This window comes from Hypomesus nipponensis, chromosome 1, assembly GCF_054491055.1.
Source record: "Hypomesus nipponensis isolate SF chromosome 1, ASM5449105v1, whole genome shotgun sequence".
NCBI lineage: Eukaryota > Metazoa > Chordata > Actinopteri > Osmeriformes > Osmeridae > Hypomesus > Hypomesus nipponensis.
In genome coordinates this window covers 3,035,881-3,047,500 of record NC_140361.1, presented here as the reverse complement: position 1 = coordinate 3,047,500, position 11,620 = coordinate 3,035,881, and the positions used below count along the sequence as shown (strand labels likewise).

At 47.8% G+C, this 11,620-nt stretch overlaps 1 protein-coding gene across 4 annotated transcripts in view; it reads left to right on the top strand.

The window, feature by feature from the left end:
- LOC146301856 (transcription factor COE3) overlaps positions 1-9,250 on the top strand; it is a 91,030-nt gene extending 81,780 nt beyond the window's left edge. For 2 of the 4 annotated variants that reach the window (XM_084700204.1, XM_084700149.1), the window contains exons 12-16: positions 63-128; positions 1,260-1,434; positions 3,883-4,065; positions 5,889-5,978; positions 6,471-9,250. In XM_084700204.1, coding sequence (XP_084556330.1) covers positions 63-128; positions 1,260-1,434; positions 3,883-4,065; positions 5,889-5,978; positions 6,471-6,502 — 546 coding nt within the window. In that variant the 3' untranslated portion in view covers positions 6,503-9,250. Of the gene's footprint in view, positions 1-62; positions 129-1,259; positions 1,435-3,882; positions 4,066-5,756; positions 5,979-6,470 lie in introns of all 4 variants that reach the window. The other 2 variants (XM_084700076.1, XM_084700264.1) reach the window with 2 other exon arrangements.
- Positions 9,251-11,620: the final 2,370 nt, after the last annotated feature.

Genomic DNA, 11,620 nt, shown 5'->3' with positions numbered 1-11,620 from the left:
GCAGGATGTGTGGAGCTGTAGGATGCAGGCTGTGTGGAGCTGACATCAGGTGTTGTCTGCAGGAGGTGCTGTTGAAGCGGGCTGCAGACCTGGTGGAAGCTCTGTACGGGATGCCTCACAACAACCAGGTACGGACCTGCACACACACACACACAGTGCACACACACACACAGTGCACACACACACACTCTCTGCACACACACATACTCACACACTCTGCACACACACACACACTCTCTGCACACACACACACTCTCTGCACACACACACACACACACTCTGCACACACACACACACACTGCACACACACACACACTGCACACACACACAGTGCACACACACACACACTGCACACACACTATTCACATTTCCAGAGACTTGTGACATTAGTTTAGTAAAAACATCGAAATGATGGTTAGATAGTCTCCAGACATGGGACATGGTATTGCAGTGGTTCATGTCTTAGTCTTGTGAGGTGGAGGAAAGAGGGAGATCGTAGTTTTGATAAGATGGAGCTGTACTGCGACACAGCCAGGTCAGAGAGACCTCTAGTCAGACATCTGTAGAGGTGAGACAGGAGAGAGACCTGGGCCTTCTAGATCTCCTCTAGACATGACATCAAACCAATTACAGAGATTGTTACGGCCCTTGTAAAACATGCGTTTTTTGGTAAATATACTGTAGATAAGGGTGATTACTTGCTTTTGGAGTCATTTTGTCTTTCTCATTATAACAAGGATCAAAGAATTAATGTAGCAGACAAACAAAACAGAATGTCAAACACACACACACAAGAAAGAAAGTGTTTCATCTTCACCTTTCCTGTTTTCCCTCTCCTCTCTTTCCCCCCTTTCCTCACTCCCACCTCTCCCCCCTCCTCCTCCCCTCATCCACCCCTCTCCCCCCTCCTCCTCCCCTCATCCACCCCTCTCCCCCCTCCTCCTCCCCTCGTCCACCCCTCTCCCCCCTCCTCCTCCCCTCATCCACCCCTCTCCCCCCCTCCTCCTCCCCTCGTCCACCCCTCTCCCCCCTCCTCCTCCCCTCGGCCACCCCTCTCCCCCCTCCTCCTCCCCTCATCCACCCCTCTCCCCCCCTCCGCTTCCCCTCATCCACCCCTCTCCCCCCCTCCTCCTCCCCTCGTCCACCCCTCTCCCCCCTCCTGCTCCCCTCGTCCACCCCTCTCCCCCTCCTCCTCCCCTCGTCCACCCCTCTCCCCCCTCCTGCTCCCCTCGTCCACCCCTCTCCCCCCCCTCCTCCAGGAGATCATCCTGAAGCGCGCAGCAGACCTGACCGAGGCTCTGTACAGCGTTCCCCGCAGCCACAACCAGCTGCCCTCCCTGACGGGTGCGGCCGCCCACTCCGGCATGATGGGGGTGAACTCGTTCAGCAGCCAGCTGGCCGTCAACATCTCCGAGGCCTCGCAGGCGGACCAGGGTGAGAGCTGCTGCTCTGCCCTCCTCCAGGCAGCGTGTGTGTGTGACTGCTACACCTATAGCCTTGGTGAGGTGGTGTGTGTGTGTGTGTGTGTGTGGGTGTGGGTGAGTGAGTGAGACTGCTATACCTATACCCTTGGTAAGGTGGTGTGTGTGACTGCTACACTTATACCCTTGGTGAGGCAGTGTGCGTGTGCGTGCATTTGTGTGTGTGTAAGCTGAACCCCATAGCCTTGGTGAGGCAGTGTGTGTGTGTGTGTGTGTGTGTGTGAGCTGCACCCCATAGCCTTGGTGAGGTGGTGTGTGTGTGAACAGGGACACCCGCTCTCTGTCACAAAGCATGAACAGCACTGAGGAAGGGGAGGTGCTAATGAGTTAGGAAACACAGAAGACATATCATGAATAAAACACCCAGCTCACACACAGTGCAACCAACAACACACACTTTCACAAGGTTTCAAGGAACTGTGTGTGTGTTTATGTATGTGCATATAGTCAGTGTGAGCATGTGGTTGCATGTGTGTCTGTCACTGTCGTTAACATCCTGTGTTTGACAGCAAATTTGCATGTGTTTACAGTACTGTGGTCTTCCAGACTACTCACACACACACAGACGGATGCGTTTGGAAACGAGCCCTTTGTGGGCGTAGGAAAGAGGGATACACATCAGCAATACGGCCATGCATGTTTGTTTTGCAGATGAATCCTACTGTAGGTCCTTCTCTCTCTTGTCTGCAGGATAGCATCAACCCACTGGGGATGGAAAACAGTCACATTCATGCATACACACTCACAACCCTACCACACACTCACATTCACACACAGAAACACACACTCCCGCACGCCCCTCACACACGTGCGCGCACACACAAAAAAACACGCCAAACTGCGTTCACTCCCCTGACACCTCGCCATTCTAGTTCCCCCTCTCCTCTCCTCCCCTTCTCCTCTCCCCCCCTCTCTTTTCCTCCCTCTCTCCATTGTCTGTTTTTGACATCGCCGAGCAGAGAACACCTACAGGAATCCATGAGGTCATGGGAAAGCATGGAGGCTGGGGAGGAAATGTACAATACCACAGGTTTACGTTCACAGTCACTGGAACTGCAGGCCAAGGGCTTGACTGGTTCACCCTCGCTATTACAGCGCAATGAAATACGTTATTCTTTACGTCTCCTTCAATTACGTGTTGAAATGAAATCATTAAGAAAAACAGGCGGTTTACATGCATGGGGCCTCTCAAACACACGAGGTAGCGGTCCGCTCGGGCCTCCCTCACAGACCGCCACTCGTCTGCTTTGTGTCACACTGTCTCCGTGCAAACGTCTGATTTCAGCCGTTCTCTGGTGTTGGTTGCCGTCTGAGGGCAGGCGCGGCCCTCCTCAGGGCCTGCCCGCCTCGTCAGCGCCTGATTGGTGGATAGAGTTTCTAACTGGTTCCCTCAGGCCTGGCTGTCCTGTGTCTTTCAACCCAGCACCGTGGTGTAGTCACCTGAACTTTCACCTCATACATCCCTTTCCTCTCCCCCCTCCTCGTCTCCCTCTCCTTCCTGCCCCCCTTAATATCCTCTACCCCCTTTCCCGCCTCATTCCTCTCTTCTCCCTCCTCACCTCCTTCTCCTCACCCCCCCTCCCTCTCCTCAGCTGGTTGGCATAGAGCTCCAGTGGTCCTCTGGCGTGACCTTTAACCCCATCCTTGCATGAGGCACCCATGTTCCTGCTGACCCGAAGGCACAACATTTACAGTGTGCCAAGTAGAGCTGTGTTCCTTCCTCCCCCTCTCTCTTTCTATTTCTCTTCCTCTCTCTCTCTCTCTCTCTCTCTCTCTCTCTCTCTCTCTCTCTCTCTCTCTCTCTCTCTCCCACCCTTTACCTCCCCTTCTCTTTCTTTTTCTCTCTCACTCCCTTTCTTTCTCTCCATGTCATCCCCCCTCCCTCCCTTATCTCCCTCTCTCCAACTTCCTGGTTTGGGCCAACGCAATTCCCAGAAGGAGAACCGTTGCCTAGTCTCTGTCCTGGGATAAGGGATGGGAGGGGGGCTGGGGTGGCTGGGGAGGCGGGGGGCTGGGGGGGCTGGGGAGGCGGGGGGCTGGGGAGGCGGGGGGCTGGGGAGGCGGGGGAGGCGGGGGGCTGGGGCGGTTGCAGGCGATGGGAAACACATGTCAGTGAATACAGTGAAGCGAGAGGCAGAAAGGGACAATCCCCAGCAAAGCCTCAATGCTTCCCCTGCATTAGGGAACCAGCGACACACACACACACACCTCTTCATCAAGGGTGTAGGTTTAGCGTTTCTGTTTTAAGTGCTGAGGGAGATCACACCACTCTAGAAAGAGCCTTTCCTGGTTTCCCCAGCAAAACTCACGGCCCTCAAAACACAATCATCGATTTCTCTCTTCCATTAAAGCTCTCTCGCTCTCTCTCTCTCTCCCTTCCCCCCTCCCTCCTCATGTCCAGGTTACTCCCGTAACTCCAACAGTGTGTCTCCTCGCGGCTACGTGCCTACCTCCACCCCGCAGCAGTCCAACTACAACACCATCACGTCCACCATGAACGGATACGGCGCGGGCATGACCAACCTGGGGGTCCCCGGGTCGCCCAGCTTCCTCAACGGATCCAGCGCCAACTCTCCCTACGCAAGTGAGTCTCTGACCCGCAAGAGGGGGCATAGTGAGTCTTTACCCCGTGCTGGGGCTCAGCAGGGGGCATAGTGAGTCTGTACCCAGCCCTGGGGCTCAGCAGGGAGCATAGTGAGTCTTTACCCCGTGCTGGGGCTCAGCAGGGGGCATAGTGAGTCTGTACCCAGCCCTGGGGCTCAGCAGGGGGCATAGTGAGTCTGTACCCAGCCCTGGGGCTCAGCAGGGGGCATAGTGAGTCTGTACCCAGCCCTGGGGCTCAGCAGGGGGCATAGTGAGTCTTTACCCCGTGCTGGGGCTCAGCAGGGGGCATAGTGAATCTGTACCCAGCCCTGGGGCTCAGCAGGGGGCATAGTGAGTCTTTACCCCGTGCTGGGGCTCAGCAGGGGGCATAGTGAGTCTGTACCCAGCCCTGGGGCTCAGCAGGGGGCACAGCCGAGCACTTCACCCCGTCTCAAACCACCTGCCACCTGTTGTGGGGGATAATTTCTCCTCTGCAGGCGCCGGGATGTCCAGATATGTAGATGGAGCTCAGTGTGTTTTTTTGAGGGGGCGTGTGTGTGCTGGGACAGTCGTAGAGTAACCCTGAACGATGTGAAAACAATCCTAACCGGATGGCGGATTTACGTTATTGCCAAACTGTATATTTCAACCGTGACTTAGCAGCTAAACGTAAACAGTGACAGGACAGAGCTGGGTGACTGAGGTGTTGGTTACCTGCAGGAGGATAACCCCCAGGTTATCTCCTGCCTCAGCGTGGCAGACACAGTTATCTCTGGGATCAATTTTAGGTCAGGGTTCATGAGGCTGAGGAGATGAAAGGAGGGGTGTGTTTAGCCCCTCTGCTCCACGCAGACGTGGTTCCGTTCACTACACCAAACTTTGACTGTCCCTCATTCACTTCCCTCATCGCTGTCCACCGCTAACCAACTAACACCCTCATCAAGCCATTCATGCTTCGGTCTGAAGTCACACAGCTGAACCAGCCGAACTCAACATCTCACGATAACTGTAAAGATGATGTGTACCTTACCAAAGCAAAACTGCTCTGATTGTGTGATTCATATCATAATGCTCAAAAGCATTTCACTGTCCATTACATGGTTCCGTTTTGAATATGATTTTCACCAACTGTGTATTTTGGGGGACTGGGAAGTAACATTTTAGAAATACAGGCAACATGTCTTGTGACAACTGTTTCACTGCACGTTTAGTAATGCTTCGAGAGTTATGTGATGTTAACAAACCCAGTAACCGTAGTAACACATCTAAGTTGTACAGTAGTAACAGCAACTTCAGCTGCCTTTCCCTGACTAATACAAATTGGTGACCAAAACAATAATCGTAGAAGTGCGTGACAAACAGGAAGTCAGCTTGTGGTGGGATGAATTCACTGTAGGCGCAGATGCTCTGTAGAAACACAGTTATTTCGGGAGAAAACCAGAACGGAAGTTGCTGCTGCCTTGGGTCAAAGGTACCGTCTTTGTCCACGTCTGATTCGGGCCTACAAGTTATGGATCAACTTTGCAGATTTTTGCACCTTTTTCTGCTCCGAGCATGTGTCTCCAGCCCTCAGTCCTTCCCTGTAGCCAGGCATCCATGCACCCCAGGTCCCCCCATGCATGACCATGTTACACCTCATCTCAGTCCATCCACTCACCAACCTCTGTTTGTCTGTCTGCCTGTCTGTTTCAGTCACTTCCTACAGCCCTCCGTTAGGACCTACCTCCTCTCCCTCCTCCTACTCCTCCTCCTCCTCCATCCCTCTCTTCTCCGCTGGACCCCTAGGCCCTTATTCATTCTCTCCTGTCCATATGATCTCTGCAGTCAAACAGAAGAGCGCCTTCGCCCCTGTCGTGCGGCCACAGACATCCCCGCCCCCCACCTGCACAACCACCAATGGCAGCAGCCTACAGGGTGAGCATCCCGCCCCTTTCCTGCCTCCCAGTCCCGCCCCCTTTCAGTCGAAAGAATATATAAAGGGTGCATTCCGTAGCTGAGAAAACATGTAATGGTAAACTTTGGGCATCACGGCCGAACCACAGTGATATGGCTGAGATAGGGCTGGGTCATGAGGTCAAAGTTGATCCATAACTTCTGGCTCTGTGGTGGAGATGAATTTGGGGATTTGTTTTTTGGGAACCTACTCATATTCAAAACATCAAAACCGAATCATTATAACTCAGTTGCATTCTCTATCGTGTAATTCAGTTGCAGTTCGTCAGTTTATTTACGAATGACGTATGCGTCACGATACGAATGAGTGATCTTCAAAGCAGAGACAAGTGTTTACGTCACAAAAGCTCAAGATGTCCCAACGATGTCGTGCATTTTGGGTTAACGCTCAGTGCGCTTGATACCGTCCGTAGCCTGTGTTTGAGTGATAATCGTCGTGTTTGTGTCTTTCAGCCATGGCAGGACTCATAGTCCCCCCTATGTAAGGAAGACATCCTCCCTGGGAGACGCAGCAACCCTGGCCCACAGAATCACTGACAAGCGCAGCTTGAATTTCCCCGACCTTGTGGACATAACTCCCGCTTTTCCAGGAACCAGAACCGCAACACCACAAAATCCAGACCGCCACAGTTCCACAGAACTTTTCAACGTCGCTAAATTATGTTTGTATAGGTGCCCGTAGTCGACTTCATGGTCAGCTCCTTCTTTAACATCAGGGACACGAGTGATCTTGCTTGTCCGAACCAGAAGCACGCTGATGAAAAGGTTAGCCAGTCAGAAAATATAGCAATGTGAAGGATAGACTATGGTCTAATGGCTGGTATGGACACCTCGTTGTGTGAATATTGTCCCAGTTAACAAGGCTTATTTGCAAGGCCGAAGTTTCCTTAGACTGGATCCTCTTAAGAACTGGGCTACGACTCAGTTGAACCACTGTGAGTAGGAAAAACCAATGAGAGTTGTCGACTACAGCTGATGTAAATGCAGAATCCAGGAACAATCTTTCTCTGTCAAATTTAAAACAATTAGTGTGATGCTGGACGGGAATCTAACCCCCGATAACGTCAAGAAATTCTCTTTAAAGAGCATTGATCTCTAACGTCAGTGTCTTTTAGCATTTTCTTTGGTGTACCATAGCTTTTAATGGTGTGTGTATTTAGCATATTTTGGAAGAAAATACAGCAATTTTCTAATCTAATGATGGTTTGGCGGAATTCTGCCGGAAAAGCAAATACAAATGTTATACTAACATTTGTTCACCAACGTTATCTCAGTAATGTCTGGCCAACTCCAGGGTTTGTTTTTGGGTGTCAACCATTTTTGAAATACAGTACAATAGTTGTACTTCCGGGTGTGTTGAGTGGTAGATTTTAACCAGAAATGCTTGCAGCAGTTTTAATCACGTTTAGGTACCAGATTTCTTGTTATTCTTCTGATTGTGCTTATTTTGTATGTATTTATAACGTATGTTTTGGGATTCCTTTTGTGATTTAGGCCTGAATGATAGTCTCAAATATATACGTAAACACATTTGATGTCTTAATACCTTTTAGATATTGTAAAAAGAGTGAATAAGTGAGAGGAAGAACCTTTTTGTAAAAACAAAAAAGTCTTGTCATGACATGGTCACCCTTGTTTTTGAAAGCAGGATCAACGCTCCACCACTTTTGTAAAAAATAATAATAATTTTCCGATACTATATTTAACTTTTTGTATACAACATTTGTGTTTTTCCTCTTATTATTGTCCTTTGTGTATTATTGTGAATTGTGTATAATCAGTTATTTCTTAATGCACTATTTTAGTTGAGGCACTTAAAAGAGCAATGCATCTTAGTGAGCGGGGAGAAAAATAAAATGTAAAAAAAAAAAAAAAAAGACGAAGGATAGTACAGATATGCACCCATATGGTTTGTCATTATGGACTTGACCTTTCTGCCTGAAATAGCAATCTCCTTGTCATGTGAATTTGTATATTTCAGAAGCTAATCCATTCTTTTCTCCATTCCTTTTAGTTTTTTATTTGAAGGCATAGCCATCAGTTCTGTGGTTGAAGTTAAATATATGTTGTCCATCCTCACGCTGGACACTGCTCTTTTCATTATGTTTCGATGAGGGTGAATGTATAGTGAAAGACATACCCGTACTCAAGTTAAAACCACTCATTTGTAAGGATCACTGATCTCAAGGAACCTTCCATTGATGTTAATGTTGTTGGTGGTGGTGTTATCGTTGTTGCACACAATCTGTATCATTTACTTATGCAATTGAGTTACTGTAATGCAAGCTATATTTCCACATCTCAGTGGAATGTTTTCAAAAATAAAGACAAATTACATAATTGATGCCTTACAATAGACCATGCTCAAACACAATGCCTTTATTACTGTTATTTAAAGAATGAAGAACACTAAAATGATATTTTTTTATTTAGTAAAGGTTTCGATTGAAATTATGATGAAATTACTTTGGTATCCATGGCCCGTTAGCCTATAAGGCGTAATGAATGTGTCTAGTCAGGGTTTCTTGGAGAAACGATTCCACCCATCCACATCACAATAACGGTACATAATGTATCTGACTGTAAACAAATTATGTGTAGTGAGGTAAATCTCCATTGGGTGGCATTACCTAGTCATAATATTATTATGAGGTAAAAGTCTGTTTGGCTTCGCTGGAAAAAAAACATTTTGAATTATGAGAACGAGATATAGCTTTTAGAGCCCACTTGCACTCCTTACTAAACATCTGACTTCAATATTGTTGACCTCTAAGCCCATTTTGAATGAAAACATGGGAATTTCTCCCCAAGTTAAAACTTGGCCAACTCCTCACAATCCTTTCCTTCATCTCCATTCCTCATATCCTTTCCATCCACACACTGAATTTTCAAATAGCTTGCATTTTTTTTTTTTTTTCATAGTTGTAGAAAGCTTGCTTTTGCCGCCCTGGTTTTCAGCAGATGTTTTTTAAAACTGCAAATTGTACTTTCTCAATGTTTGATTCAATGTGAAAGGGGGGATAGGTACTGCATCTTTGTGAAATATGAAATATATCATCAAATTATATCAAAGCACAATGTTTAATTAATGTCTTTAGAATACAACTGGTGAGATTTTCTCCAGCTGTCGTTTCCCTGTCTTTGACCATGCTGTACATACTTGCATGTTTTTTCTGTGATCCAGTGCTTTTTGTACAGAAACAGTCTAATAAAGATTACATTTGGCTTGGCTACTCTCGGGATATTTTAGAAACTGTATTGGCATCCTTCCACTCCATTAGGAACATGGACTTTTAAACCTGATCATGAATCTCTCTAGAGAGACCGGCATGGCTAATACCCTTTTTTTCCAATAAGCTATCCAAATAAGCTCACCCTTGAAAATTGCTCATAAATCGATCAAACTAAAAGCCTTGGATCTTGGATCCGCAAAACATCTCTTTATTTGACAGACATTGATCACAATCATCATTCTAGGTCTCACTTATAGAGGAAATACTTCTCAATGACTTACAGACACGTTGCACAAACATTACCTGAACATCATCATTTCCTTCTGTAAGGAAAAGTCATGAAAATATGACTTATTCACACCAAGAGTACAGTATTCCTGTTTTAAAAGTGGTCCCACACACATTTTTGAGGGGTTAACTTGTCCTACTCTAAACAGTGAGATACGGTACATGAGCACTGTACTGAACAACACTTGGTTCAGCACAAGAAGAGTGTGCATTGTTCTACTTCAAAGTTGCTTCAAAGGGGTCGTGAGCTGTAACAGGTTCCTTGGTAAGAGCAGCTCCAGCGAGACAGAGATAGAGTTGCCCTCCGCTCGCAGATAATTCCCTGTGATGCCTTCGAATCAGCGAAGGGCTTTATCCACTTTGCGGCTTCCAACAAGGAAGTCTGTTTTACATCCTACACAGACGTAGGAGGATCAGAACCACGACAATCTGAGAGACGGAGGGAGGCGGCGGGAAGTTAAGTCTGCCGCCGACCAGGAGAGCAGTCGGTGGCACAGCTTACCAGCTACCTCTCTTACCTCTCGAGCCAGCCAGAAACACTGCGAATGTAGAGACGCATGATCGCTTGTTAGTGACGACTTTCCTGCCAAGCCTTCCAAAGCACCGCAGAAAAAAACTCCTTGTCCCAGAACTAAACCACTTCCCCTCTGTGTCGTAGCCAAAATACATCTAGGTCCTGCCAAGCATGGGGGGGAAACTAGGCTGCCCAAGCTATAGAAAACATGGCCGCCGTCCGACAACAAGTGGTTCATCACATAGAGAAACTATTAACGGGTTTGACATTTTTGAGACAGAAAACTCAATAATACATAATCAAGGTTTCATCTGTAAAGATTTAATGGAAAACGGGTTCTGGTTCAGACGGAACCTGTAAACTCTTAAAGGTCATGTTATCCCAATTTCAACAAGGTTTTTTTCCCCCCTGGTGATTTCTCTGGCAACACATCGAACTGGGATAAGCAAGGCATATGTGTGTGAAGGCAGGGAAAGATGGAATACTTAAGAAGACCAATGAGATGATATAACACACTTTCCATCACTTGTGAAATCCTGACACAATACCGATGATGCAATTGGCAACGTAAGACACTTGCCAGTTTTGACAATCGCAGAACACTGTACAGATGGACAGAAAAATCTTTTAGACAAAAAAAAAAGAGAAATCTACTTTGTCATGCAACACCGAGCATTTACATTTACAGTTGACATGCTGTAGAATAACCTTTGGAGGACTTGTTGAAACGAGGTCAATCAGTGAAATGGGGGGAGGTGTTAAGGATGCTATGCAGGTGTGTTGTGTTAGGGAATGGGGGGAGGGGGGTAACGTCACTCAATCTCTCCATACATCTGTAAACGTTGAAGAATTAAACAATTTCCTCTGTGTTTATGATGTCATGGTGACTGTGCAGGCCTAGTTTGGAGGTCAGTGTGTGTGTGTGTGGGGGGGGGGGGGGGGGGCGTACACCGTAAGAAAGAAAAGAAAAACCTTCAAGCTTTTTTTTACGGAGCGACTGTAAGTCATCTCGCACAGGAAGTGCCTTGGGCCTCAGCCCTGTGATGACACTGGAGCCCTTTGCCAGCCCTGCGCAGTGGAGAGGTATGTAAATCACCGGTATAAAAGTTCAAGCTGGCCAGAGACTGTTCCTGGGAAGCGCAGGGGGCTGAAGGAGCTTGGGAAATTCGATGTAGGCCCATCAAAACCATGTGTTGCACAAGCCGTGAGGCTTTGTCAATAAAGTTCTCATATTTTAGTGGAGGGCTCGGCGATTTCCTCATCGTTAGGACGGAGTCTAAGTTAGGGGTTGAGACTACAGTGACCACATGAGGCTACTTAGATTATGGGATGTGACACAGCAGATCATATTAACAGATGTTCCAGCATGTACTGGACTGACTGTGGAGCCCATGACTATTTTGGTCTGGGTGCGTACGTTTGCACGTTTGCAGTCAGCCCGCCCCTTAGACCCTGGTCAGGGCTTTTGTCTTGGAGCAGACGAGTCCTTTGTAATGGATGTAGGTTCATGTGTTGAGTTTCACGCCAATCATACTGTACCCTATCTGATGGCATGTAAGGATCCATAA